At 48.5% G+C, this 15,038-nt stretch overlaps 1 protein-coding gene across 1 annotated transcript in view; it reads left to right on the forward strand.

Moving 5' to 3' along the window:
- The window catches only part of LOC102787931 (uncharacterized), a 47,423-nt gene that overhangs the window by 26,939 nt on the left and 5,446 nt on the right, over positions 1-15,038 (forward strand). The window contains exon 5 of the mRNA XM_087844584.1: positions 5,622-5,708. Coding sequence (XP_087700710.1) covers positions 5,622-5,708 — 87 coding nt within the window. The remainder of the gene's footprint in view (positions 1-5,621; positions 5,709-15,038) is intronic.

Raw genomic sequence — 15,038 nt, forward strand, 5'->3', positions numbered from 1 at the left:
CTCTCTCTCTCTCTGTTCCTCTCTCTCTCTCTGTTCCTCTCTCTCTGTTCCTCTCTCTCTCTGTTACTCTCTCTCTCTGTTCCTCTCTCTCTCTCTGTTCCTCTCTCTCTCTGTTACTCTCTCTCTCTCTGTTCCTCTCTCTCTCTCTGTTCCTCTCTCTCTCTGTTACTCTCTCTCTCTCTGTTCCTCTCTCTCTCTCTGTTCCTCTCTCTCTCTGTTACTCTCTCTCTCTCTGTTACTCTCTCTCTCTCTGTTCCTCTCTCTCTCTCTCTGCTCCTCTCTCTCTGTTCCTCTCTCTCTTTTCCTCTCTCTCTCTCTGTTCCTCTCTCTCTGTTCCTCTCTCTCTCTGTTCCTCTCTCTCTCTGTTACTCTCTCTCTCTCTCTGTTCCTCTCTCTCTCTCTGTTCCTCTCTCGCCCTCTGTTCCTCTCTCTCTCTCTCTCTCTCTGCTCCTCTCTCTCTCTCTGTTCCTCTCTCTCTCTGTTCCTCTCTCTCTCTTTTCCTCTCTCTCTCTCTCTCTCTCTGTTCCTCTCTCTCTCTCTCTCTGTTCCTCTCTCTCTCTCTCTCTTTTCCTCTCTCTCTCTCTGTTCCTCTCTCTCTGTTCCTCTCTCTCTCTGCTCCTCTCTCTCTGTTCCTCTCTCTCTCTCTGTTCCTCTCTCTCTCTGTTACTCTCTCTCTCTCTGTTCCTCTCTCTCTCTCTGTTCCTCTCTCTCTCTCTCTGTTCCTCTCTCTCTGTTCCTCTCTCTCTCTCTGTTCCTCTCTCTCTCTGTTACTCTCTCTCTCTCTGTTACTCTCTCTCTCTCTGTTCCTCTCTCTCTCTCTCTGTTCCTCTCTCTCTCTGTTCCTCTCTCTCTCTGTTACTCTCTCTCTCTCTGTTACTCTCTCTCTCTCTGTTCCTCTCTCTCTCTCTCTGTTCCTCTCTCTCTCTGCTCCTCTCTCTCTGTTCCTCTCTCTCTCTCTGTTCCTCTCTCTCTCTGTTACTCTCTCTCTCTCTGTTACTCTCTCTCTCTCTGTTCCTCTCTCTCTCTCTCTGTTCCTCTCTCTCTCTGTTCCTCTCTCTCTCTGTTACTCTCTCTCTCTCTGTTCCTCTCTCTCTCTCTGTTCCTCTCTCGCCCTCTGTTCCTCTCTCTCTCTCTCTCTCTCTGCTCCTCTCTCTCTCTCTCCGTTCCTCTCTCGCCCTCTGTTCCTCTCTCTCTCTGTTCCTCTCTCTCTCTGTTCCTCTCTCTCTCTCTCTCTCTCTGTTCCTCTCTCTCTCTCTCTGTTCCTCTCTCTCTCTGTTCCTCTCTCTCTCTCTCTGTTCCTCTCTCTCTCTCTCTGTTCCTCTCTCTCTCTGTTACTCTCTCTCTCTCTCTGTTCCTCTCTCTCTCTCTGTTCCTCTCTCGCCCTCTGTTCCTCTCTCTCTCTCTCTCTCTCTGCTCCTCTCTCTCTCTCTGTTCCTCTCTCTCTCTGTTCCTCTCTCTCTCTTTTCCTCTCTCTCTCTCTCTCTCTCTGTTCCTCTCTCTCTCTCTCTCTCTGTTCCTCTCTCTCTCTCTCTCTGCTCCTCTCTCTCTCTGTTCCTCTCTCTCTCTCTGTTCCTCTCTCTCTCTGTTCCTCTCTCTCTCTCTCTGTTCCTCTCTCTCTCTCTCTGTTCCTCTCTCTCTCTCTCTCTCTCTGCTCCTCTCTCTCTCTCTGTTCCTCTCTCTCTCTGTTCCTCTCTCTCTCTTTTCCTCTCTCTCTCTCTCTCTCTCTGTTCCTCTCTCTCTCTCTCTCTCTGTTCCTCTCTCTCTCTCTCTCTCTGCTCCTCTCTCTCTCTGTTCCTCTCTCTCTCTCTGTTCCTCTCTCTCTCTGTTCCTCTCTCTCTCTCTCTGTTCCTCTCTCTCTCTCTCTGTTCCTCTCTCTCTCTGTTACTCTCTCTCTCTCTCTGTTCCTCTCTCTCTCTCTGTTCCTCTCTCGCCCTCTGTTCCTCTCTCTCTCTCTCTCTCTCTGTTCCTCTCTCTCTCTCTCTGTTCCTCTCTCTCTCTGTTACTCTCTCTCTCTCTCTGTTCCTCTCTCTCTCTCTGTTCCTCTCTCGCCCTCTGTTCCTCTCTCTCTCTCTCTCTCTCTGCTCCTCTCTCTCTCTCTGTTCCTCTCTCTCTCTGTTCCTCTCTCTCTCTTTTCCTCTCTCTCTCTCTCTCTCTCTGTTCCTCTCTCTCTCTCTCTCTCTGCTCCTCTCTCTCTCTCTCTCTGTTCCTCTCTCTCTCTCTGTTCCTCTCTCGCCCTCTGTTCCTCTCTCGCCCTCTGTTCCTCGCTCTCTCTGTTCCTCTCTCTCTCTCCCTCTCTCTCTCTCTCTGTTCCTCTCTCGCCCTCATTTCCTCTCGCCCTCTGTTCCTCTCTCTCTCTCTCTCTCTCTGCTCCTCTCTCTCTCTCTCTGTTCCTCTCTCTCTCTGTTCCTCTCTCTCTCTCTCCGTTCCTCTCTCGCCCTCTGTTCCTCTCTCTCTCTGTTCCTCTCTCTCTCTCTCTGTTCCCCTCTCTCTCTCTCTCTGTTCCTCTCTCTCTCTGTTCCTCTCTCTCTCTCTCTGTTCCTCTCTCGCCCTCATTTCCTCTCGCCCTCTGCTCCTCTCTCTCTCTCTCTGTTCCTCTCTCTCTCTGTTCCTCTCTCTCTCTCCCTCTCTCTCTCTCTCTGTTCCTCTCTCTCTCTCTCTGTTCCTCTCTCTCTCTGTTCCCCTCTCTCTCTCTCTCTGTTCCTCTCTCTCTCTCTGTTCCTCTCTCTCTCTCTGTTCCTCTCTTTCCCTCTGTTCCTCTCTCGCCCTCTGTTCCTCTCTCTCTCTCTCTCTCTCTCTGTTCCTCTCTCTCTCTTTTCCTCTCTCTCTCTCTCTCTCTGTTCCTCTCTCTCTCTCTCTCTCTGTTCCTCTCTCTCTCTCCCTCTCTCTCTCTCTCTGTTCCTCTCTCTCTCTCTCTGTTCCTCTCTCTCTCTGTTCCCCTCTCTCTCTCTCTCTGTTCCTCTCTCTCTCTGTTCCTCTCTCTCTCTCTCTGCTCCTCTCTCTCTCTCTCTGTTCCTCTCTCTCTCTCTCTCTCTGTTCCTCTCTCTCTCTTTCTCTGTTCCTCTCTCTCTCTCTCTGTTCCTCTCTCTCTCTCTCTCTCTGTTCCTCTCTCTCTCTCTGTTCCTCTCTCGCCCTCTGTTCCTCTCTCGCCCTCTGTTCCTCTCTCTCTCTGTTCCTCTCTCGCCCTCTGTTCCTCTCTCTCTCTCTCTCTCTCTGCTCCTCTCTCTCTCTCTCTGTTCCTCTCTCTCTCTCTCTCTCTGTTCCTCTCTCGCCCTCTGTTCCTCTCTCTCTCTCTCTCTCTCTGCTCCTCTCTCTCTCTCTCTGTTCCTCTCTCTCTCTGTTCCTCTCTCTCTCTCCCTCTCTCTCTCTCTCTGTTCCTCTCTCTCTCTCTCTGTTCCTCTCTCTCTCTGTTCCCCTCTCTCTCTCTCTCTGTTCCTCTCTCTCTCTCTGTTCCTCTCTCTCTCTCTGTTCCTCTCTTGCCCTCTGTTCCTCTCTCGCCCTCTGTTCCTCTCTCTCTCTCTCTGCTCCTCTCTCTCTCTCTGTTCCTCTCTCTCTCTGTTCCTCTCTCTCTCTCTCTCTGTTCCTCTCTCTCTCTCTGTTCCTCTCTCGCCCTCTGTTCCTCTCTCGCCCTCTGTTCCTCTCTCTCTCTGTTCCTCTCTCGCCCTCTTTTCCTCTCTCTCTCTCTCTCTCTCTGCTCCTCTCTCTCTCTCTCTGTTCCTCTCTCTCTCTCTCTCTCTGTTCCTCTCTCTCTCTTTCTCTGTTCCTCTCTCTCTCTCTCTGTTCCTCTCTCTCTCTCTCTCTCTGTTCCTCTCTCTCTCTCTGTTCCTCTCTCGCCCTCTGTTCCTCTCTCGCCCTCTGTTCCTCTCTCTCTCTGTTCCTCTCTCGCCCTCTGTCTCTCTCTCTCTCTCTCTCTCTCTGCTCCTCTCTCTCTCTCTCTGTTCCTCTCTCTCTCTCTCTCTCTGTTCCTCTCTCGCCCTCTGTTCCTCTCTCTCTCTCTCTCTCTCTGCTCCTCTCTCTCTTTCTCTGTTCCTCTCTCTCTCTCTGTTCCTCTCTCTCTCTCTGTTCCTCTCTCTCTCTGTTCCTCTCTCTCTCTCTCTCTCTCTGTTCCTCTCTCTCTCTCTGTTCCTCTCTCGCCCTCTGTTCCTCTCTCGCCCTCTGTTCCTCTCTCTCTCTGTTCCTCTCTCGCCCTCTGTTCCTCTCTCTCTCTCTCTCTCTCTGCTCCTCTCTCTCTCTCTCTGTTCCTCTCTCTCTCTCTCTCTCTGTTCCTCTCTCGCCCTCTGTTCCTCTCTCTCTCTCTCTCTCTCTGTTCCTCTCTCTCTCTCTGTTCCTCTCTCTCTCTCTGTTCCTCTCTCTCTCTCTGTTCCTCTCTCTCTCTGTTCCTCTCTCTCTCTGTTCCTCTCTCGCCCTCTGTTCCTCTCTCTCTCTCTCTCTCTCTGTTCCTCTCTCTCTCTCTGTTCCTCTCTCTCTCTCTCTGTTCCTCTCTCTCTCTCTGTTCCTCTCTCTCTCTGTTCCTCTCTCTCTCTGTTCCTCTCTCGCCCTCTGTTCCTCTCTCTCTCTCTCTCTCTGCTCCTCTCTCTCTCTCTCTGTTCCTCTCTCTCTCTCTCTCTCTGTTCCTCTCTCTCTCTCTGTTCCTCTCTCTCTCTCTGTTCCTCTCTCTCTCTGTTCCTCTCTCTCTCTCTCTCTCTCTGTTCCTCTCTCTCTCTCTGTTCCTCTCTCTCTCTGTTCCTCTCTCTCTCTCTCTCTCTCTGTTCCTCTCTCTCTCTCTGTTCCTCTCTCTCTCTCTGTTCCTCTCTCTCTCTGTTCCTCTCTCTCTCTCTGTTCCTCTCTCTCTCTCTGTTCCTCTCTCTCTCTGTTCCTCTCTCTCTCTCTCTCTCTCTGTTCCTCTCTCTCTCTCTCTTCCTCTCTCTCTCTGTTCCTCTCTCTCTCTCTCTCTCTCTGTTCCTCTCTCGCCCTCTGTGGAAATAGAAGAGCTTGCTCAAAGTGAAAATCATCAGACTTTCACAGTGTGTGTGTGTGTGTGTGTGTGTGTGTGTGTGTGTGCGTGTGTACATGTTTAGATAGTTTTGTGAGCACAGAAAATTGTCATGCCACAATACTTGTGGGGACAAACTAGGGATGGGTATCGAAAACCGGTTCTTGTTGAGACATTACTGGATATTCTTGTGTAATTGCTACAGAAGAATATTTATTTTATTATTTTACATTTACAATTTTTTCCTGGGGACCCTGTTACACCCCATTGAAGAGCCGTAGGCTGTGGATCTCTTAAGATCTCACTGTTGGGTTTGTAAGGCCATGTTACTCCTAAATTTCTCTCTTGTTCAAAGAGAAGATATAAAACAAAGTTCTAAGCTAATCGACCTTAGTGTTCTCCTTTTTTAAAAAGAATCGAATCGTGAAAATCTTATCAATACCCATCCCTAGGACAAACAGTCATTATGGGGACAAAGTGAGTCTGAAGACTTTTCTGAGACTCAAAATGTGGTTTTAGTGTCAGGCTTACAATTAGGATAAGGTTAGGTTTAGGGTACGGGTTAGGGTAAGCGGCTAGGGAAAGCATTATGTCAATGGGATGTCCCCACGAAGATCATAAACCAGACGTGTGTGTGTGTGTGTGTTTTCAGACGGCGCTTCACTGGGCGGCCAGGCACGGCCGTGAGGACGCCGTGGACATGATGCTTCACTCTGGAGCCGATGTCAACGTCAGATCAGTGAGTGTGTGTTTGGTGTGTGTGCAGCGCTCAGGACTGATGTTGTTGTTGTTTATAAACAGCGCACGTGTACAGGAGAATCAGTGTCAGTCTGCCAATAATACATCAGCCTGAACCGCCAAAATAAAAGCCTCTGCTTCTCTCACGTATCCGCGCCTCGCTGCAGCTGCTCTCTCCTTCCTGCCGAGCCTGCAGGGGCTTTATGACCATCCAGTTAAATCACTTGCGCCCTCCCTTCACCTCCAGGTTATGTGGACGCCCCACGAGGCCTTTCCCCTCCAATTACTGCGTCGTGTGTGAAGTTCAGAGCGTTAACCTGCTGAGTGGCAAACAGGCTGGCGTTTTTCAGCCGTCACCCTCCTCCTGCTCCTGCTGCAGCTCACCGAGGAACGCTCGCTCTTTAACTTGTTTAATTTAAGCCCTAAGGTCAGTTTTTACAGCAGTTTTTAAGAGTTTTATTCATCTCAAAACACCAGTCGCAGATTTGAAAAGTGATTCTTCAATAAGAAAACAAATCTGCAGATCTGCTAAAACAACACAGACGTAGATGATGATAACCTCCTGACACCTGAGCTGCTGCTCAGCTATAAAAACAGGAAGTCCCTACTTCACAGCCTAAATGTAATCTGCACTCGCTGACAGCCTTGCTTTATATTACAAGGTAAAGACCCGACAATAATACAGAAAACCACCAATCACATGACCCCCTGCGAGCAAGCACTTGGTGACAGCGGGAAGGAAAAACTCCCTTTAACAGGAAGAAACCGCGGGAAGAATCAGATTTGGGGAGGTGTGGTCTCTCCCTCTGCCAAGGCTGAGCCCAGCCACAGGAAGCTCATCACTGTGGTGGTCACAGGCGAGGGGGGGAGGACGATCCAGCTGAGGACCAGGAGGGGGGTGGGGGGTGGAGAGGCTTAGCCGCAGACTGTCCCACTGCGAGCTGGAGATCACCACCTGATGAAGCAAAGAGCCTCCACCCCTTCACTGACTCCGCCGGGCCTGACATCTGGGTGATGGAGCAGAGACGTGACCCGGAGCAGTCTGGCTGAACCACGACGGAGAGGTCACAGTAACCCTGTGACCTCACCAGGCTCCCTCTGCAGAGGGCGTGTCTGTGGGCGTGTCCACTCGCTTCCTGCAGGTTTTACTGGATCTGCACGGACGGGATGGACACTAAACATCCTCATGTGAAGCTGAAAACTTTAGAATAAGTCCCAAAGCTGAACTGAAAAATACTCGATTACTTTGAGGGCAGTTGAAGAGCAGAGTCCTCCAAACCACAGGAGCCAATCACAATCCTCCGCATCAGAAGAGTTAAAGCCGTCATTTAACTAGACGAGTTATAAACTGCACGGCCACAGACGGAGCAACGAGAGGGGGAATAATAATGTTTGTGTCAGCAGGTTATTCCCACTTCATTCCCACGTAAATGCTCGCGGCGCGTGTTTGTTTCTTTTCCTTCACAGTCGATGAAAGAGAGCGTGCGCACGCCGCCGCCGCTCTGTGCGCGCGGCGGATTGATTCAAGAGGGCCAATGTTGAGATTACTTAATGGCTTCCCAGACAGCCGTGTGTCCGGAGAATTCAATTTAGCATCTGCCTGTGTGAGCGTTAATCCGCCCGCCGCCGATCACGTGCACACAGGAGATCATGTTTCAGCCGCAGCAGCGCAAAGCGGAGCAGACACGTCACTTATTGGCTCCATAATCACATAATTAACTTTTGTCTCTGGTCGCTAAGAAGGTAATGGCTCTGATAAAAAGGCCCTCAGCTCGAGCGGCCAGCAAATCAAAAATCAATAATCCATAGCACAGCATCGCGAGCCGAGGAGCGCTCGCGCTTCAGGTAACGATCTGGAGGCTGATGGATGCTCCCGCAGCCGCGTGAACGCTCCGAGAGGAGGAAACAAGGCCGATCTAAACTGTGCGCCGACACTGAAATACAATTATTATTCATTTCATGAATTAAATGAAAATAAAACAGCTTTTATTCATTCAAACGGATTTCTTGTGAGGACACCTCTGCGTGCTTCTGTCGTGGATGAGAGCGCGTGGTTAATTAACTGTGGAGGAAACAGCAAAGCCCCGTCATTTATAAATCAAGCCCCAAACGTCAGGAAGATGTTTGTGAATAGGAAAAAAAGCTGTTTCCTTGTTAAATATGTTGAATTTTCATATTAGACGTAAATGTGGGACAAAGCAGCAGGTCACCAGGGGTGGCTCTACAGGGGGGCAGCTGGGGGGGCCTGCCTTAGAAGAGATTATACAATCACCAGTATTAAAATGTTGTTGCATGCAGGGGATTTTCACATGCTTCCTGCAGAGGTGTGTGCCCCCCTTCTGGTCACACAAACAAGAGCACAGAGCAGCTAACAGATAATAATAATGACTTTATTTATCCCGAGGGGAACTCTTTTGTCATGTACACGCTCAGAGCAGCAGGACAGACAGAGGAACAGATGAATAAGATATACAATAAGAATAGTAGTGTACAGTAATATATATAACTCTATCCTGGAGAATAAATAACTGAACTATCAGTGCAGGCGAGTCTAGAAACTGACAGTAATGAGCAGTAGAACAAAGGGAGCAGCAGCGTGTGATGGGGATGAAACACATATTCAATAAGTACTGTTGGGTGATATTGGGTCTGAGAGGGAACAGAATAACATTGGTGATAGTCTCAGGAAAATCACCTACAGAGTGAGGAAGAGTGAAACAGTCTTATTGGATTTCCTGTGGCGGTCAGTTCTGAGTCTTTTGCTGCGTTCGCTCCGATGGTCCATCATGGAGGCGTGCATGAGGTGACAGGGGTTGTCCATGATAGAAAGATTACCAAGAAACGTCATCAAAGCTTTTTTTTTTACTTCCAAAGAAACTTCAATCTTTGAGTCCGTTAGCTCCACATCTCTCCTGGTCAGATTGTCCCCGCGCAGCTGTGACGATTGTTGTGTTTGAGCGCACGATCGGTCACTTCCGCTGCAGGACGTCCACTCGACCTTCTTGTTCATGTTGATTTTCACTAACCTGCCCACGATCTCTGCTGTGGATGCAGCTGCCACAAAGATGCTGACTGAACAGCCCAGATCTTTGTGCTCACTCTGAGGTGTTCCTGGATGTTTGCAGGCCTCAGTAACGACCTCCCAGCAGCTGAAGCTCGTCTTTCTGTTCAGGAATCCAAGTACGTGAGCTGTAATCTGGCATCTTAGTGAAAGAATAATAAAATAATCAGCTTCACATTTTGTCACTAAAATATGATTAAAGGCCTTACTGCTGCTGTAGTTATTGGAGATGATGTAGAGACTGTTATGTTATTACAGGGCAGCTGTAGCATAAACGCGTTGTTAGACCGGGCTGCCCCTCGGCAGGCTTCCTAAAGTGGCCAAGCAGAGGATGGTGGACTTCTATGAATCACCTGGATCTTAAAAGCTGCTCTGCAGTTCATGAAAAAAACATGGCGCTGTGGTGAGCTCGGGGAAAAGCAGGTTTTAGATCTCACCCAGGGTCAACACACCTGAATCAAATGATTACTTCATTATCAGGCTTCTGGAGAACTTCAGGACATGTTGAGGAGGTCGTTTAGATCAGCTGTGATGGATCAAGGACACGTCTAAACCTGCAGGACGCCTCGAGGCCTGGAGTTCTCCACCTGTGGTGAAGAGGCTGACGATGTTCACGTGTAAAAAAGTGTTTGTGAAGTCTAAACATCTTCCTCCTCAGTGACATCATCGCCCTGTTTCTCTGTTTTTCTTTCCCGCCTCTTCATCCCACTCTGGGCTCATCCTCCTCACCAGCATGTAAGTATGTTTCTGAGATCTCCACAGAGACGAGCGGTCCTACAGATCAGCCGTCTCGCTCTTTAAGTCGATGCAGCTTCAGTCGGAGCGCCCGGAGCGCTACCGTCTTTGATCTCCTGAATTTAACTCTGTGTTTCTCTGACCTCCTCATGCCGCTCGCCGCTCTCTGAAGGGGGTAAGTCGTGTTTAGGTGCACCTTTGCGTCCACAGAGCAGCACACCGCACGAAACACCTTCTGGCATCTCCACCCGACAGCTCACTCTCATATCATTCTCACTCGAGCGTCTGCAGTGTCCGTTCTCTGCTGCTGCTGCGATGCAGTAACTCTGACAGGAAACAGCAGCGTGTGGAAGCGTGCTTCTTTAATCCCGCTTCCTATGAAACCTGGCGCGGCCCAGCAGCTCGCCGTCTGCGCTCTCTCTGTTCACGTCGTTTTTGAAGGTGTTCTGAGACTTTGTGTCTCCTTCTGGATATTTTGAGTCTATCTGAAGTTTTCTGGGGTAAATAAGGAAGTTTTTGTCTGTCTGCTACAGCAAGTGCAGGTCCACCTGCGCAGGCAGCTCACGAGACCCGGGTGCTGCCCTTCGGCAGGCTTCCAGATGTCGGTCAATCAGAAGAAAGTAGGCCTTAAAGAGACAGGAGCAAGGCTCGGAGCTTGTTTCAGTCAGAAGAGCTCAGATTTCTTTTGATGTCTTAGTTTGGGCGTGTTTGTGTCTTTTATGGCTGTTATGATAAATAACTGGCTCCATGTTCACAGAAGTGTGGCACAAACAGGTCCACTGACATTTACTCTGACCTGTTATTATAAATCCATGTTTGTCATTAGAGCATAAGTCTAATGATGATCCATCTGTCTATCCATTCATCCATCCATCCATCCATCCTTCCATCCATTCAATTTTATTTATATAGCGCCAAATCACAACAAATGTCGCCTCAAGGCGCTTCATAGATACAGAGAAAAGCCCAACAATCATATGACCCCCTATGAGCAGCACTTTGGCAACAGTGGGAAGGAAAAACTCCCTTTTAACAGGAAGAAACCTCCGGCAGAACCAGGCTCAGGGAGGGGCGGGGCCATCTGCTGTGATTGGTTGGGGTGAGAGAAGGAAGACAGGATAAAAGACATGCTGTGGAAGAGAGACAGAGGTTAATAACAGATATGATTCAATACAGAGAGGTCTGTTAATACATAGTGAGTGAGAAAGGTGACTGGAAAGGAAAAACTCAATGCATCATGGGAATCCCCGGCAGCCTACATCTATTGCAGCATAACTAAGGGAGGATTCAGGGTCACCTGGTCCAGCCCTAACTATATGCTTTAGCAAAAAGGAAAGTTTTAAGCCTAATCTTAAAAAACCATCCATCTGTCTATCCATTCAACCATTCAACCATTCATCCATCCATCCATCCATCCATCCATCCGTCTATCCATCCATCCATCCGTCTATCCATCCATCCACTGTCTATCCATCCATCCATCCATCTGTCTATTCATTCAACCATTCATCCATCCATCGATCCATCTGTCTATCCATCCATCCATCTGTCTATTCATTCAACCATTCATCCATCCATCCATCCATCCATCCATCCATCCATTCATTAGAGCATAAGAACACAAGGAAACACAAATATTTGAGAAATCAGTCCCAAAGCTGTTTATAAATAAACATAATGTATATCAAACATAATGTCAACACACGGACGTCTCTGAGAAATCAAGCAGAACGTTAAACCACTAAAACTGCATTTAATGAATAAAGTGGCTTCTTAATAATAATGTATATTATTATGTTCTAGCGTTGGGTCTTTTCCTGCTGGTGGGTTAGGGCATTACAGAAACATCAAACAGGGATTTCTGTGGACTTTAGGTCGCTGTGTCTGTCAGACTCAATTATGAGTTCAGATCAATCAGCAGTTGTTTCATCACCTTATTTACCCCAGACTCTTCTCTGACGTCTCCATCATTCAAAGACTGCAACACGTCAAACTTCTGTTATCGATGTGCAGACCTGGAATTATATCGATAAGAGCCGACGTCTAAAACTGACTTTAGGAATAACTCAGTTGTGACTGTTTCAGTCGTAGCGGGTCTCTACGCTTGACATTTCCATGACAACGCGGAAGAGCGAGGAAACATGGCGAATGAGCGTCTCCAAACTGGTCTCTGTGGACATTACTGTAATCATACTTACTACTGTCTACACATACAACTCTATCAAACCATATTTATAGATTTATAGAAACGAGCTGTGAATGGGCCAATGGGATCATCCATACATCCTTTGATGAAGCTAAACCTCCACAGCAGTTATTATATATGTGTAAAGTGCAGAGGGTGGAGCAGGCCTGTCGCTGTCTGAGATAAACTGAGTGTTAAATTCTGACTTATCGGCAGGTCATTGTAGATAATTGTAGATGAACAACACCACTGATAACAGCCAGTAACTGCTGGATAACAGCTGGTGGGGGTCGGGTTAGTCACAGTAAGAGCTGCCTGACTGTGGCTAAGCTACAGATATCACCATCAGAGCAGTGTTTCACTGTGATCTGTTCACAGATATCAGCTCAGAGCAGATGTCTGCTCTCACAGACGCTGGTTAGTTAACGGGTTAGCGTACGCGCTGAGGTGATTTAGCAGGTTGTATTTAATGAGAGTGAAGCGTAGAGCAGCTCTGGGGTGTCGCTGGCTCTTCTTAGATCAGGCTGAGGCCTCACCTTGATGTTCCTTGGCTCTCAGGACCTCCTGCTGAGGTGGCCTTTACCTGCGATATGAAGCTCAAAGTGCACCTGAACACATAAAAGCAGCTCAACCTTTCAGCAAAATGTCAGATGGCGTGTTTCCGTCTTCCTGCCTTCCTGAAAGTGACGCATAAGTGTTTATCTGTTGTTTGTTCAAAGAAGCGCACGATCCAGCAGTCAAACTGAGAGAGCCTCTTCTGATCATTAGAGGTGATACTGGGAAAGCGTGCGCCTCGCGGCGAGGGCGCTGACAGGATGGCAGGAGTGTGACGACGAGGCATCTCTGTGTTCTCCGGGCCCGTTTACGGCCCGTTAACTACAGACCCGTCCTTGTAATGAACACCGACTGTCTGCTGTCACAGACCGCACGTTAGATGGCGGCGTGACAGCAAAGAGGGCGTCTGTTTGTCTATGGCACTGACAGCAGCTCCTCCTCTGGGATTCGTTGTGTTAAAGTGTACAAATGATGCTCACATCCTCTTTACACACTCGCTGCTCAGAGGAAGCGGCGTGGACAAGCATCTGTCAGTGATCAGAGCGCTCAGACTGACACGCTCACACATTCTTCTTGACTCCAAAGAAACCGAGAACAATAGCTGCTGTTATTGCTGATGGCAGGAAGTGCTCACGCATTGATGTGAGTGCGTAGAAAAGTAACCATGGTAACAGGTAAACAGCTCAAACACAGCCTGAACACAAAGACAGCGCATCCACCATCCCTCCATCCATCCAACCATCCATCCACCATCCCTACATCCATCCATCCAACCAACCATCCATCTATCCATCCAACCATCCCTACATCCATCTATCCATCCAACCAACCATCCATCCATCCATCCAACCAACCATCCATCCATCCATCCACCATCCCTCCATCCATCCAACCATCCATCCACCATCCCTAAATCCATCCATCCAACCAACCATCCATCTATCCATCCATCCAACCAACCATCCATCCATCCACCATCCCTACATCCATCCATCCAACCAAACATCCATCTATCCATCCAACCATCCCTACATCCATCTATCCATCCATCCATTCCTCCATCTGTCCAACCAACCATCCATCCATCCATCCATCTGTCCAACCAACCATCCATCCATCCATCTATTCATCCAACCATCCATCCATCCATCCATCCACCATCCCTCCATCCATCCATCCAACCAACCATCCATCCATCCATCCACCATCCCTACATCCATCCATCCAACCAACCATCCATCTATCCATCCAACCATCCCTACATCCATCTATCCATCCATCCATTCCTCCATCTGTCCAACCAACCATCCATCCATCCATCCATCTGTCCAACCAACCATCCATCCATCTATTCATCCAACCATCCATCCATCCATCCACCATCCCTCCATCCATCCATCCAACCAACCATCCATCCACCATCCCTACATCCATCCATCCAACCAACCATCCCTCCATCCCTTCATCCATCCATCCACCATCCCTACATCCATCCACCATCCCTACATCCATCCATCCATCATCCATCCATCCATCTATCCATCCAACCATCCATCCATCCATTCATCCATCCATCCATCCATCCCTACATCCATCCATCCAACCAACCATCCCTCCATCCCTTCATCCATCCATCCACCATCCCTACATCCATCCACCATCCCTACATCCATCCATCCATCCATCCATCCATCCATCATCCATCCATCCAACCAACCATCCCTCCATCCCTTCATCCATCCATCCACCATCCCTACATCCATCCACCATCCCTACATCCATCCATCCATCCATCCATCCATCCATCATCCATCCATCCATCCATCCATCCATCCATCCCTCCATCCAACCATCCATCCATCCATCCATCCATCCCTCCATCCATCCATCCCTCCATCTATCCATCCATCCATCCCTCCATCCAACCATCCATCCATCCATCCATCCCTCCATCCATCCATCCCTCCATCTATCCATCCATCCATCCATCCATCCATCTATCCATCCATCCACCCATCCATCTATCCATCCAACCATCCATCCATCCATCCATCCATCCATCCAACCATCCATTCATCCATCCGTCCATCCAACCATTCATCCATCCACCTGAACATCCATCCATCCATCCATCCAACCATCCATCCATCCATCCACCTGAACATCCATCCATCCATCCATCCATCCACCTGAACATCCATCCATCCATCCATCCACCAATTAGTCTGTCTGGGGGGAGGGGGGGACGCATGGTTGGTGTCTCTGGGTGTTTGTCAGTGGTAGTTTAGAGTAAAAGTAGTAGTTTAAGGTCTTTGTGGTAGTTCAGTGTGTTTTTTCTGGTAGTCTGGGGTCTGTGTTGTTAGTTTTGAGTCTCTGTGGTAATTTAGTGCTTCTTTGTGGTAGTTGAGTGGGGTTTTTTGGTAGTTTGGGGTCTGTGTGGTAGTTTAGAATAAATGTGGTAGGTTAGTGTTTGTTTCGGGTAATTTAGTGCTTCTTTGTGGTAGTTTAGGGTCTATGTGGTCGTTTAGCCTTTGTTTGTGGTAGTTGAGTGGGGTTTTTACGGTAGTTTGGGGTCTTTGTGGTAGTTTAGCGTAAATGTGGTACTTTAGTGTTTGTTTGTGGTAGTTTAGAGTAAATGTGGTAGTTTAGTGTTTGTTTGTGGTAGTTTAGAGTAAATGTGGTAGTTTAGTGTTTGTTTGTGGTAGTTTAGAGTAAATGTGGTAGGTTAGTGTTTGTTTCAGGTAGTCCGTGAAGTCCTCGTGTACAATTACACAGTGATATAGCTTCTATGACTG

Source organism: Neolamprologus brichardi, chromosome 7 (assembly GCF_056152115.1).
Source record: "Neolamprologus brichardi isolate AB-2024 chromosome 7, ASM5615211v1, whole genome shotgun sequence".
NCBI lineage: Eukaryota > Metazoa > Chordata > Actinopteri > Cichliformes > Cichlidae > Neolamprologus > Neolamprologus brichardi.